Raw genomic sequence first — 15,369 nt, forward strand, 5'->3', positions numbered from 1 at the left:
CAGCTATTTGACTTTTAGTCTCAAATTAAGATGTTAATGAAAACCCCTCAGTACACTAGCAGTTTTCTGATATACTATTGTGGGTTCTTTATTCTTTAAATACATTTTACCAACAGCTGTTGTATAGTGCCATCTGCTGATATGTGCAAGAGCCTAGTGGCACAAAGACACTGAGAACTAATCTATGGCTTCCAACATATATCAACAAGAGTTATTTTTACAACTCAGGAATGCGAGGCAAATGGTTTACACACATCACAGTCAACTGGGGAATGTAAAGGACCAGATCCTATATATACCACCTGAAAAATTGGCGCCAGAAATATTTTCACCTAGGTGCATTCTGTAAACCATGCCTAAATTTAGTCAAACTTGGTGTAAAAACCGCTGCCTAAGTTAGGCACACAGCAGGTGTATTCTATAACACTGCATGTAGATATTCAGAATGCCACACCCCCTTTTTGGCAGCACATATTAGAATTTACATGCACCTCTTTACAGAATATGCCTAGTTGTATGCGTAAATTCGAATGAATGCCAATTAGTGTCAATGATTGCTTGTTAAGTGGCAATTATCAGCGCCAATTGGATTGTTAAGTAATTAAATTGTGTGTGCAAATCCAGATTACGACAGGATTTGTGTGTGCAATTTTAGTCACACTATATAGAATCAGGGGGGGAGGGAATGCCTATATTCAGAAGTCTATAAATGCAGTACATTTGTAACCTATAATGGCACAATAGTACTGGGTGACTAAAATAAGTCAAACCAGGACCGAGCTAAGAAAGGAATCCTTCCCATCAAGAAAACCAGCACTTGATAAAAATTCAGGTTAAAATCCGCGTCTTTATACGTACTTCCATTCTGAGTAACTAAAGAAAAGACTTCAAATGTAAACAATCCCTATCAGAAAGCTGCTTCATGGTTCAATGGCATGATATTTCATTATCATGCCATGGAATTACCCAAGGAAAGAAAGTGACCTAGTGGTTAAAGCACGGCTTCCCAAACTGTAGGCCAAGACTCCAAATGGGGCTGTGAAACCTGTGTTTGGGATTGTTACCTGGGCAGGCCCTCCAGAAAGATGTCACTGGCCCACGCCTCCAGGGGGTCATGTGCTTTCTGTGGCTGCATAAATGAGGTTGCGGCCATTGACACTCATATATTCCTATGGGTGCCTCTAGCGTTAATTGCACGCTAAAAACACTAGCATGCCTATAGCACGGCTTAGTGAACAGGACCCTAAATTTTGCATAAGATAAAAAAAAAAGAAAAAGAAATCCCACAACACTTTTTATACATTTCTTCTTTCTTCATGCCAGAAATTGCAAGAAACTAAAACTCTGGCCCAATGATGTGCTGCTCTGAAGCCCTTTACCTAATTTTCTCATACCTTTTAATCTAGCTCTTCATTTCTTAACTGAAGTCTTAGATATGAACAGTTGCAAAACCTTTAATTTCTGAAGGAAATTAAGCTGTTTGATACAAAAATGCAAAGGAAAAGAACAGAATCAGCTTCTTTCTGATAAGCAAATGCCACTTGTTAGTCTAATGTTTATCAAAAGAACCAAAAGATGCTCATCTTGGTCAACAATGACAAATGGAAGCAAAACCAGGCACTTGCTTCCTTTTTGCCATTGCAGGGCAGTGCAGTGGTCTATTGTACACAGATATGAGATGCTACCAAAAATGTGAAGAAAAAAAAAAACCAACAACATTTGAGCCCTCAGAGCAAAGCTGAGTCAGGTCTACCTTTTGCATTATAAAACAACAGAGGGAGGTTCAAGCCTCACGGATATGCAGAAGCAAAGAAGACAGGATTCACTGAATGCATAAGACGCTTTTAATGCACTCGTAAAATCCAAATCAAGGAAAGCATGTGTAGAGGTGACTCAGTAGAGATGCTATCTGGCTGTTTCATGCTCACATCACTTTAGTGTTTGATGTTTGTTTGTGTTTTATCTGCATATATACCAATGATACTTCAACAGCCAGTTGTAAAGAAGGACTCCTGACGCAGGCACATATGCCGTGTTGAATCACCTTTACATATGTTTTCCTTGATTTGGATTTTATGACTGAATTAAAAGCTTGCGCATTCATCGAATCCTGTCTTCTTTGCTGCCTCACTACTACTTCCTTTTACTTTTTGCATTTCAGCTATGCACTGATTCATAGCCTCTATTACTGAAAGACTTTGAAGAGAAATCAATCAGGTCCATATCTAATCAACTCTGCCATCTGGTCATTGAGGATTTGTATCTCCTGAGGGTTAGATGGATCTAATGGCGCTAATATTTGGATGTCATCTGTATATATGAAACCTGTAAGTTCTATGGACTGGAGAAGAGTTAGGAAAGTTGCCAAGAATATATTAAATAGAGCTGGTGCTAGTATGGAGCCTTAAGGGACTCTACATGTGAAAGAATATGATCCAGAGAATGTACCTTGGTATCATACTTGCTATTCACGGGATGATAGATATGATGTGAACCAATCTAAAATACAGCCTGCAATACCGATAGAAAGGAGGTTCAGACAGAAAGTCCCAGTGCAGCTTATGAGTGCCGCTGCCTGGGCAAAGACTGGAGCAGAGGAGAGGTGATTTTAAGATACCGGGGGAGTGTGGGAAACTAGGGGGGGGGGGGGGAAATGGGAGACGCACTCCCTGTTAAAATTCCTGGCTATGCCACTGACTACCTGTCATTTTTATGCCTAAAGTTAGCCACCTAACTTATGGTGAACTATACAGAATTGCCCTGTAATGTATCTCCTCAACCATAACTGGCACATGATAATTAGACCAGTCCTTCCCTCTTCCCCTTGAAAATTGCCTTACATTAAAAGAAATAGCTACACATTTCATCTTGGTGAAGTAAGAATATACATTTCTGTAGTACTCATGTTAAAGTGCAGTGGGACCCTGGCTGGTTAAAATGTACTGTGTAACCCAAATTATTACAGTATTATAGTTATTATAGATATAATAGACACATGAAATATAGATACGCAACAGGCTTATTAGAGTACTCTACACCAGATGTTATTTAAGTGTACAAGAGACATGTCATAACCAGGAAAATCAAAACATCTTTCCTAGTAGCTAATGATCTTATAAAAACCAGTGTACTGTTCTGTAAAGGTCAAATCAAACCATCTGCAATGGCTTAATGGTGAAATAAAAACAAGACAAGTGATGGATTTACAATGAATAAAGTGACCAAGCATATAAAGATTAAAGCCTCCATGGGGCAGAGCAATTCATGAAATTAGGTAGGCACATGTCTGGCTTGTAAATATCTCCTCATATTCTTAGACAGGACATGTAATGATAGACCAGAAAAAAATACATACGATGCTTTAATGGCTTCAGCATTCACAGTGAGACAACTAAGCAATTAGGCCTGGAGATTAAAGAATGAATACTGCTTGTGGCTAACGGACCTCAGTTTGTCAAGTGAGTTATTAGTAAAGGGACATTCAAAAATACAAAACAAAGAAGGTAGTCAAGTAGCATGTAATACAGTATAAGGCTCAAAAGGAACACAGAGGATTTTCTGAATACTTCTGGTTGGTGGTCGGCTAAATCCACGCTCATTCGACATTCTTGTATTTTGTGAACAGGTTGTATAAAACCCTCAAGGTAGATTTAAGATCCAAGTTGACAACATCTGTTGAAGAAAAAGAAAAATCTCTTTATATTAGATAGCTTTCATCATTTTACCTTAAGAGAATAAAGGCTTTGCTGTTCTAGACACATTACAGTCTTTTAAAGTATGAACGGATAAAGCTCCTTGGTAAGTGAATAAATCAAAGATACTGAGTGATGTGGACTTTCAGTAGAAGAGCAGTTCTTTTTTAAGCCTTTGAGATCAATCCATATCCCCAAATCTATTTTTGTTGTTCAAAAAGCAAACTGTGCTTTAAATCGAGGACAGCACTTCAAAAATCCTAAAGCCTCAGACATAACCAAAAAGAACATTATAATTCTAGTCACTACTGTTTCAAAGTAACTGCAGAAGTAATTACTAAGCGTTTCATTGGAATATGACAGAAAACGTTCAAAGCCTATTAGAACAGACAGGAAAACATTTAAAGGGCTTGGAAAATGAAATTCAGTACAAACTAGTGTAAAGTTAAGGCACAGAAATCCATTAGCTACATATCATATAGATGGTCAAGAACTAGAAACTGTCAAAAAGGAAAAAGATCTAGGAGTGACCATCTCAGATGACCTCAAGGTAGCCAGTCAATATAATAAAAAGTGGAAAAGATTGGTTTCATAAAAGGAGGAAAAAATTAGGTAACGCTGCCACAGCTCACCTTGAATACTGTGCTCAGTTTTGAAGCCATATCTTTGCAGGGACATTGAGAGGGCAGCAGCTGGTCCACAAAGGACTATTAAAATGATGCAGGGTTTACAAAAAAACCCTACAAGGAAAGGTGTAAGACAAAAGCTCCTTCATTCTATAACAGGGCACTAAAATTTACACACTGAACCCCAGATTCTATATAAGGCATGGTGAGTTGCATGCGTTAAATTGGGCATGCACCTTGAGTAACAAGCCAATCAGTGATGATAACTGGCTGATAACAACCAATTTATCAACACTAATTGTCAATAATTGGAATTTATGTCAGTTTCTTTTTAGGCATATTCTAAAAAGAGGAGTGTGTAAATTCTAATGCATGTAGCTGAAAAGGGGGCATGGCCGTGGGAGGAGTGTGGGCATGTCAGGGGCATTCCTGAAATTTACGCACGTGGGTATAGAATTCAGGGGAATGTGCCTACATTTAGGTGCAGGTATTTACCCAAAGTTTTCAGTAGCGTAAATGGTCGCACCTAAATGTAGGCACGTTGCCCGGCCCTATGCGCTATTCTATATACCGTGCCTAACTTTAGGTGCGGTTTATAGAATAGAGCTAAATGCTATTTTTTGATGCGCCTGTTTTTTTTAGACACCGTTTAAAGAATCTGACCTGATTGTACAGGTAAGCGCTAGCAGATGGCTCAGCAATATTCTATATGCTTTAGGACGTAACTGCAAGAGGGGTGTACATGTGGGCAGAGCATGGGTGGGCCTCCCAGTTACAAGTGTAACTTACAAAATACTGTAAGTTCCAATCTAAAGTGCTACATTTAGGCACCAACCTTTATGCCAGTCGTAGACTGGGTTTTTAAGTGGACGTGCCTAAATGTCGACACACCTTAGGCAGCAAAACTATAACTGGGTGCCCCAATGCAACACAGTAAGAGCCTTTTCTATAACAGCATCTGGATGCCCAGATGCCATTATTGAAAGCGAATGATACATACCTGTAGCAGGTGTTCTCCGAGGACAGCAGGCTGATTGTTCTCACGACTGGGTTGACGTCCACAGCAGCCCCCACCAACCGGAACAAAACTTTGCGGGTGGTCCCGCACGCAGGGTACGCCCACCGCGCATGCGCGGCCGTCTTCCCGCCCGTGCCCGCTCAGTTGAATGACAAGCAAAAATGAGTAAAAACGCAACTCCAAAGGGGAGGAGGGAGGGTAGGTGAGAACAATCAGCCTGCTGTCCTCGAACACCTGCTACAGGTATGTATCATTCGCTTTCTCCGAGGACAAGCAGGCTGCTTGTTCTCACGACTGGGGTATCCCTAGCTCTCAGGCTCACTCAAAACAAGAACCCAGGTCAATTGAACCTCGCAACGGCGAGGGTATAACAGAAAATTGACCTACGAAGAACAACTAACTGAGAGTGCAGCCTGACCAGAATAAATTCGGGTCCTGGAGGGTGGAGTTAGATTTAAACCCCAAACAGATTCTGCAGCACTGACTGCCCGAACCGACTGTCGCGTCGGGTATCCTGCTGGAGGCAGTAATGTGATGTGAATGTGTGGACAGATGACCACGTCGCAGCCTTGCAAATCTCTTCAATAGTGGCTGACTTCAGGTGAGCCACCGACGCTGCCATGGCTCTGACACTATGAGCCGTGACATGACCCTCAAGAGTCAGCCCAGCCTGGGCATAAGTGAAGGAAATGCAATCTGCTAGCCAATTGGAGATGGTGCGTTTCCCGACAACGACCCCTTTCCTGTTGGGGTCGAAAGAAACAAACAATTGGGCGGACTGTCTGTGGGGCTGTGTCCGCTCCAAATAGAAGGCCAACGCTCGCTTGCAGTCCAATGTGTGCAACTGACGTTCAGCAGGGCGGGTATGCGGTCTGGGAAAGAATGTTGGCAAGACAATCGACTGGTTAAGATGGAACTCCGACACCACCTTTGGCAGGAACATAGGGTGAGTGCGGAGCACTACTCTGTTATGATGAAATTTAGTATACGGAGCATGAGCTACCAGGGCTTGAAGCTCACTGACCCTACGAGCTGAAGTAACTGCCACCAAGAAAATGACCTTCCAGGTCAAGTACTTCAGATGGCAGGAGTTCAGTGGCTCAAAAGGAGGTCTCATCAGCTGGGTGAGGACGACGTTGAGATCCCATGACACTGCAGGAGGCTTGACAGGGGGCTTTGACAAAAGCAAGCCTCTCATGAATCGAACGACTAAAGGCTCTCCAGAGATGGCTTTACCCTCTACACGAAGATGGTAAGCACTAATCGCACTAAGGTGATTCCTTACTGAGTTGGTCTTGAGGCCACTCTGATAAGTGCAGAAGGTATTCAAGCAGGTTCTGTGCAGGACAAGAATGAGGTTCTAGGGCCTTGCTCTCACACCAAACGACAAACCTCCTCCACTTGAAAAAGTAACTCTTCTTAGTGGAATCCTTCCTAGAGGCAAGCAAGACACGGGAGACACCCTCAGACAGACCCAACGCAGCGAAGTCTACGCCCTCAACATCCAGGCCGTGAGAGCCAGAGACTGTAGGTTGGGGTGCAGAAGCGCTCTGTCGTTCTGCGAAATGAAAGTCGGAAAACAGTCCAATCTCCACGGTTCTTCGGAGGACAACTCCAGAAGAAGAGGGAACCAGATCTGGCGGGGCCAAAAGGGCGCTATCAGAATCATGGTGCCGTGGTCTTGTTTGAGCTTCAGTAAGGTCTTCCCCACCAAAGGTATGGGACGATAAGCATACAGGAGGCCGGTCCCCCAATGGAGGAGAAAGGCATCCGACGCTAGCCTGCCGTGTGCCTGTAGTCTGGAACAGAACAGAGGTAGCTTGTGGTTGGCCTGAGAGGCGAAAAGGTCCACCGAGGGGGTGCCCCACTCTCGGAAGATCTTGCGTACCACTCTGGAATGGAGCGACCACTCGTGCGGGTTGCATGACTCTGCTCAGTCTGTCGGCCAGACTGTTGTTTACACCTGCCAGGTATGTGGCTTGGAGAAGCATGCCGAACTGGCAAGCCCAATGCCACATCCCGACGGCTTCCTGACACAGGGGGCGAGATCTGGTGCCCCCCTGCTTGTTGATGTAATACATTGCAACCTGATTGTCTGTCCGAATTTGGATAATTTGACAGGACAGCCGATCTCTGAAAGCCTTCAGTGCGTTCCAGACCACTCGGAGCTCCAGGAGGTTGATCTGAAGATCCGTTTCCTGGAGGGACCACAGTCCTTGGGTGTGAAGCCCATCGACATGAGCTCCCCACCCCAGGAGAGACGCATCCATCGTTAGCACTTTCGTGGGCTGTGGAATTTGGAATGGGCGTCCCAAGGTCAAATTGGTCCGAATGGTCCACCAGTGCAGTGAAGTGCGGCAACTGGTGGAGAGGCGGATGACATCTTCTAGATGGCTTGGCACCACTGAGAAGCTAGGGTCCATTGAGCAGATCTCATGTGAAGACGAGCCATGGGAGTCACATGCTGTAGAGGCCATATGACCTAGGAGTCTCAACATCTGCCGAGCTGTGACCTGCTGAGACGCTATGGTCTGGGAAGCTAGGGACAGGAGATTGTTGGCCCTCGCTTCGGGAAGGAAGGCGTGAGCCGTCTGAGTATTCAGCAGAGCTCCTATGAATTCCAGAGATTTGGCTGGCTGGAGATGGGACTTTGGGTAATTTATCACAAACCCCAGCAGCTCCAGGAGGTGAATAGTGCACTGCATGGACCGGAGAGCTCCTGCCTCCAAGGTGTTCTTGACCAGCCAATCGTCGAGATATGGGAACACGTGCACTCCCAGCTTGCGTAGATACGCCGCGACCACCACAAGGCACTCCGTGAACACCCGTGGGGCAGAGGCGAGCTCAAAGGGCAGCACACAATACTGAAAGTGCCGTGTGCCCAGGCGGAATCTGAGATACTGTCTGTGAGCTGGCAGTATCGGGATGTGAGTGTATGCGTCCTTTAAATCCAGGGAACATAGCCAATCGTTTTTCTGAATCATTGGCAGAAGGGTGCCCAAGGAAAGCATCCTGAACTTCTCTTTGACCAGGTATTTGTTCAGGCCTCTCAGGTCTAGGATGGGGCGCATCCCCCCTGTTTTCTTTTCCACAAGGAAGTACCTGGAATAGAATCCCTGCCCTTCCTGCCCGGGTGGTACGGGCTCGACCGCATTGGCGCTGAGAAGGGCGGAGAGTTCCTCTGCAAGTACCTGCTTGTGATGGGAGCTGAAGGATTGGGCTCCAGGAGGACAATTTGGTGGAGGGGAGGCCAAATTCAGGGCGTATCCGCACCGCACTATTTGGAGAACCCACTGGTCGGAGGTTATAAGAGGCCACCTTTGGTGAAAAAGTTTTAACCTCCCCCCGACTGGCAGATCGTCCGGTATGGACACTTTGATGGCGGTTATGTTCCCATGGATCCAGTCAAAAGCCCGTCCCCGGCTTTTGCTGTGGAGGCGCAGGGGGCTGCTTAGGCGCACGTTGTTGACGGGAACGAGCGCGCTGGGACTGTCCCTGTGCCTGATGAGGCCTTCGGGCCGGCTGGGTGTACCTACGCTTGTTATAGGCGTAGGGCGCAGCCTGCCTGGCCCGGGAAAAACGTCCACCTGCTGAGGTGGATGCTGAAGGCGCCCGGTGGGAGAGCTTGTCGAGGGTGGTTTCCCGCTGATGCAGTTGGTCCACCAACTGCTCGACCTTCTCACCGAAAATATTATCCCCCCGGCAAGGGACGTCGGCCAGTCTCTGCTGGGTGCGGTTGTCCAGGTCAGAGGCACGCAGCCATGAGAGCCTGCGCATCACTATACCTTGGGCCGCAGCACGAGATGCCACGTCACAGGTGTCATATATACCCCTGGACAGGAACTTTCTGCACGCCTTCAGCTGCCTGACCACCTCCTGAAAAGGCCTGGACTGCTCCGGGGGGAGCTTATCGACCAGGTCCGCCAGTTGCTTCACATTATTCCGCAAGTGTATGCTCGTGTAGAGCTGGTAAGACTGGATGCGGGTCACGAGCATGGAAGATTGGTAGGCCTTCCTCCCAAACGAGTCCAGAGTGCGAGACTCCCGCCCCGGGGGCGCCGAAGCGATATCCCTCGAACTCCGTGCCCTCTTGAGAGCAGAGTCCACGACCGCCGAGTCATGAGGCAATTGAGGCCGCATTAACTCTGGGTCCGAGTGGATCCTGTATTGGGACTCCGCTTTTTTGGGGATGGTGGGATTAGATAATGGTCTCAACCAGTTCCGAAGCAGTGTCTCTTTGAGGACATTGTGTAACGGCACCGTGGAGGACTCTCTAGGTGGTGATGGATAGTCGAGGACCTCGAGTATCTCAGCCCTCGGCTCATCCACAGAGACCACGGGGAAGGGAATGCAAATAGACATATCCCTGACGAAGGAGGCAAAGGAGAGGCTCTCAGGTGGCGAGAGCTTTCTCTGGTGAAGGAGTGGGGTCGGAGGGAAGGCCCACAGACTCCTCTGAGGAGAAATATCTGGGGTCGTCCTCCTCCCCCCACGAGGCCTCTTCCTCGGTGTCGGACATGAGCTCCTGTAGCTCAGTCCTCAACCGGGCCCGGCTCGACTTCGAGGCTCCGAGGCCTCGGTGGCGTCGTCGAGCGGTGGACTCTTGCGCCGGCGGGGATGAAGCTCCCTCCATCGACGTCGACGGGGACTCCACCTGTGTGGCGGTCGAGATCGGCGCCGCAAGCGGCGTTGAAGGCCTCGGCACCGGGCTAGAGCACGCCTGCGCCTCCATCATCAGCGCCGAGGGCGCAAGCACCCCCGGCGCCGGCACAGTCTGGCGCATCAGCCCTTCCAGGATCCCCGGAAGGATGGCTCGAAGGCACTCGTCCAGGCCCGCTGTCGGGAATGGCGAGGGGGCCGGTAGAGGAGTCGGTGCCGGAAGCTGGTCGGGTCCAGGAGACGGCACCGAAGTGCTGGCACCCTGGCGTGACGATACCTCTACCACAGAGGGGGACCTCTCCTCTCGGCGCTGCCGCTTCCTCGGCGTCGAGTCATCCCTGGCGCCGGGAGCCGGATGCGCCGTGGGCAACCGATGACAGTGCTTCTTTGCCTTTTTTCGGTGCCCGTCATCGGCGCTTGGTGGAATAGAAGAGGAGGAAGTAGATTCCCCTCGGCCTCGAGTCCGACAGGGTTCGGTCCCGAGGGCCCTGGGTAGAGGGAGTGACCGGGGCCGACTGCCCACGCGGCCTCTCACCCCTGCCGTCTCCGGAAGACCGGCGGGCCCTGTGCTCCTGGGGTCGGTGCCGATTTCGTGGACATCGGTACCGGTACCGAAGATCCGGCCGTCGACACCCATGCCGTCGAAGTCAACGTCGAGGGGCCGGCGCAAGTTCCAAAAAGACGGTCCCGTAGAACTTGCCTCGCTACCTGTGTCCGTTTCCGGAGACCGAGACACAAGGTGCACGTTTTGGTATCGTGCTCCGGCCCGAGGCACTGGAGGCACCAAGCGTGAGTGTCGGTCTGCGAGATATGCCGGCCGCACTGACCACACTTTTTAAATCCACTCGGGACCTTCGAGGACATCGACGGAAAAATCGCGTCGGCGAAGTGAAAGTCGTCGATGGTGGCGGTAAAATTCACGCCTCGAAAAATAAATCGACCGCGCGGCCACAAGGCCGCAACGAGACGTCTCCTCTAAAACGACGAGGGAAAACAGAGTTCTTTTTTTTTTTTTTTAAACAAAATAAAACAGAAAAATGAAGAAAATAGAACGAAGAAGAGCTCGCGGCGAACGCGCGATCCGGTTTCTGGGGCTGACAGAGAGAGAGACGAACGCGGCTCTCTCCAGCGCGGAAAAGAAAAGACTGAGCGGGAACGGTCGCGCACGGGCGGGAAGACGGCCGCGCATGCGCGGTGGTCGTACCCTGCGTGCGGGACTGCCCGCAAAGTTTTGTTCCGGTTGGTGGGGGCTGCTGTGGACGTCAACCCAGTCGTGAGAACAAGCAGCCTGCTTGTCCTCGGAGAATACTAGTATTGGCACAAATAACATTTAAGCAGCCACAGTTATAGTGTCCATAGACCTGGAGTAATGGCAGGCACATAAATTTGTTTGTTTGTTTGGATTTTGCTCACACCTTTTCTGTAGTAGCTCAAGGTGAGTTACATTCAGGTACACTGGGTATTTCCCTGTTCCTGGAGGGCTCACAATCTAAGGTGGTACCTAAGGCAATGGAGGGTTAAGTGACTTGCCCAAGATCACAAGGAGCAGGGGTGGGATTTGAACAGGCCACCTCTGGATGTCAAGCCCACTGTTCTAACCACTAGGCCACTCCTCCACTCCATGGAAAAGAGGTGCAGAAGGAATTTATTCTGTAAATCACATTCATAACTCGTAGGCCCACCCATAGAGACCCCCCTTGCAGTTGCACACTATAGCGACATAGTAGACGATGGCAGATAAGTACCTGTAAGGTCCATCCAGTCTACCCAACAAGATACCCTATGTAATGAGTTTATGATGTGATACTTCATATGTATACTTGATCTTGATTTGTCCTTGCCATTTTCATGGCATAGAAATTTCTGAAGTTAACACTGAAGCCCCTGAAAAGCTTCACTCCAGCCCATCCAAATCTATTCAGCCAAAATCAGGGCATAGACCGTAGAAGTCTTGACCAGCACTGGCTTTGCTTCCTAATTAGCGATGTTGCTACCATCTCTGCTAAGCTTCTTTGGATCCATTCCTTCCGATCAGGATTCCTTTGTGTTTATCCCAGACATTTTTGAATTCCACAAACATTTTTGTTTCTGCCACTTCCCATGGGAGGGCATTCCAAATATCTACCACCCTCTCAGTGAAGAAATAGTTCCTGACATTATTCCTGAGTTGGCCCCCTTTCAACCTCAATTATGTCCTCTAGTTCTACTACCTTCTCATCTCTGGAAAAGGTTTGTCTGTGAATTTATACCTTTCAAATATTTGAACATCTGTATCATATCATCCCGGTTTCTCCTTTCCTCCAGGGTATACACGGTCACATCAGCAAGTCACTTTGCTCACATCTTGCTACATAAACCACAAATCATTTTCATTGCTCTTCTCTGAATCCCTTCAAGTCTTTTTAAATCCTTAGCAAGATAAGGCCTCCAAAACTGGACACAATACTCCAAAGTGGGGCCTCACCGACTTGTAAAGGGGCATTAACACCCCTTCTTCAATAGTGCTTTGGGCACTTATGGACGTAAGTGCTACCTTCTTCTGCATTTAAGTGCACAAAGGGCACATAACCATGGGTGCCTAGTCATACAATTGACCTTTTAAAGGACAATTCTATAACTGGGTGTTTATAAGCAGGCACCTAAAGGGTGCTTGGTAGGAGCCTATTCTATAAAGGAACATAGGCATCTACTTTGATTTGTAGAATAATAGAGTAACAGCAAAAATATGTGCCTATAGTTTAAGCGCGAGCATGTACATCAGCTAGTGTTAAGCGTGAATGCCTAAGTTCCACTAATGGACTAAATTCAGTAAATGGCACACAAATTTGGGTGCCAAAAAATGTGCAGTGAGTGCTATTCTATAAACAGTGCTCCAAGTTGGGCGCCATTTATAGAATAGTGCATAGTGAATAGTTTCCGCACCCAACTTTTAGGCACAACTAAATCTCTGTGCCTAAATTAGGTGCAGATACCTGACATTCTATAATAGTGTGCATCTTAAGTGAGAGCCTCTGACCCACCCATGTCTCTCTCATGGCCATGCTCCCTTTTCAGTTGCACACTAAAGGATTTATGTACGCATCTTTATAGAATAGTGATTAGCAAGATGCGTGTATAAATCCAAATTGTTGCCAATCAGCGCCAATAATTGTTAGATCCCAATTATTGACGCAAATAGGCCCGTTACTTAAATTGCACACACAAATTGGACATGTGCCAAAATTTGCACGTGTGATTTTAAGTGCCATGTATGGAATTCCCCTGCACACATGCATAAGAGTGAGTCCACCCATAATTTCCCTATGTGGATGCCTACCAGTAAAATGCACACACTGTAAGATGCACACGTATTTACAGAATAGCGCTTAGACAGAATTTTGGCATATAGGCACGTGTATGTCATTATTCTAATGAGCAGTGCCACCGAGAGGCAGAGCCAGGCCCGGGGAAGGCCACTGCCCCGCCCTGCCACTCAGGCAGCCACCTTCCTACATCTTATCTTCTCCTCCCTTGGTCTGTCACTCTTGCTGCTCCTGTGTGCCGGGACTCGGGTTATCACATTAACGAGTGATACACAGGAGCAGGAGAGAGACAGACCCCAGCGCCAGGCCCCACTGGGAAGCTGGGTCTGGGGAATCGTCCCCCCCTCTCGGCTGCCCTGCTAATGAGTTAAGTGTGTAATTTACATATTACTGTTAGCGTGTATTTTATAGAATTGCTTCCTAAAGTATGATCACTGCAGGAAAGAAGCAACAGGAGCAAGGAGGGGGGTGGGAAATATCTCACAAGCTAAAAGTGAAATCTTCCATGGAAGTAGAAATTCAAGGACAAGGGCGTGATGTATGAAATTACTGGGATGATGCAGTGCAGGAAACATGAGAAAAAAATGTCTTTACAGAATGGGCGGAGGGTGATTAAGAGTAAACTGTTTCTAACATACTCAGCAATAAGATACAATAGGAACCTGAAACTGGATTCTGTTTAGTAAATAGGACTTTTCATTTTGTAACAACCTGAGACAGGGATCGAGAACCATCTTTTCAAAGATGGACCATCAAGATCTGCAGTTAAACGGTTCCTACCTGATACCTATAGTTTTGCATGTTCGTTCTTGGATGTTTAGTGGCTTTATCCAGAAAATGCCACTGAAAATCTGCACAGATCTGGGTAATGCCAGGGTGGCCCGGGAGCAGAGCTGAAGTGGAGCCAGGCATTACCTGGTTAGCAGTGCAGTGATATTCAATCTGGTAACTGGGTAGCTATCTGGATAAAAGTAATTCAGCAAAAAAAAGGCCGCCCTAATTTTATCTGGTAGTTAGCCAGTTAGTGGACTGAATATCACTAATACCCAGATAAATGCCAGTGACTGCTTTATAAAGGGTATTCAGCGCAGGTATCTAGGTACAACTGAACCTTCACCACTAATCTCTTCTCTCTAGTCTGTCCCCACTATTCCTTTTCTCTCTCCCTAAGCTTGTCCCCACCAGTCCTCTCCTGCTCAGCTATAATTTATTCTTTCCTGAGCATGTCCCAAGTACTTCTCCCTCACCCCCAGCATTCTCTCTCTCCCCAGTCTAACCCACCTGTGTCTCTCCTCAACAGTCCATCCCTTAACAATGTCTGTCTCTCCCTTCTCCCTACCAAGTCCTCCTATTTTCTCTCCTCTTCCCTGTTCCCTCTACTTTCTTTCTACTCTCTTCCCTTGCACCATCACTTAAAGAAACTTAATGTCTGTGTCTTGCAGGGCCAGGTCAAGGGGCTGTGGTGCCCTGAGCCACCATTTGCTTTTGTACCACCATCTTGGAGCCAGTCTCGCAGTATGAACTGCACAAATGTCAGGGCTCATACCATGAGAATAGTCCCACAACAAAAGGAAAGCTGCTGTTGTAGCTTAAATGTCATTGCTTTATTCAGGTTTTGGACTAAAAATATTCCACACATTTAAGTCCCAGAGCTCTCTTCTGTTATATTCCAGTACCAGCCAGTTGCAGACATCCATTAAAATTACAATTAGAATTTAATTTAACTAAATGTGGAAAGTTTCATACTTACCAAACATTTAAAGCAAAACTTAACACGCAGTAAGTGTAAATAAATAAATACAGAAAGAGCTGCTGGAACAGTGCACCCAACCACACACATCCCCCACTTCCACATCTGATCTCCTCCATGAACATTCTCTGACATAGTAACAGTCTTGGACCAACTCCCCTGACATCCCATTTAAGTTCCAATCTGGTTTTAACCCCTCCCCCAGGAACAAGCCCTTCTATGCAAAGGCTGGCCCCCTCCCTACCCCCAATCCACTCTCAAATTCTACCAAAGATCAGCATTTGTGGTCAGTGGTGCCTGACATGAGCAACCCCCCTCTGCT

At 47.2% G+C, this 15,369-nt stretch overlaps 1 protein-coding gene across 1 annotated transcript in view; it reads right to left on the bottom strand.

The window, feature by feature from the left end:
- Positions 1-3,343: 3,343 nt before the first annotated feature.
- The window catches only part of PARVB (parvin beta), a 318,556-nt gene continuing 306,530 nt past the window's right edge, over positions 3,344-15,369 (bottom strand). The window contains 1 exon segment of the mRNA XM_030214982.1: positions 3,344-3,672. Coding sequence (XP_030070842.1) covers positions 3,596-3,672 — 77 coding nt within the window. The 3' untranslated portion in view covers positions 3,344-3,595.

The sequence above is a fragment of the Microcaecilia unicolor genome, chromosome 9 (genome assembly GCF_901765095.1).
Source record: "Microcaecilia unicolor chromosome 9, aMicUni1.1, whole genome shotgun sequence".
Classification (NCBI taxonomy): domain Eukaryota; kingdom Metazoa; phylum Chordata; class Amphibia; order Gymnophiona; family Siphonopidae; genus Microcaecilia; species Microcaecilia unicolor.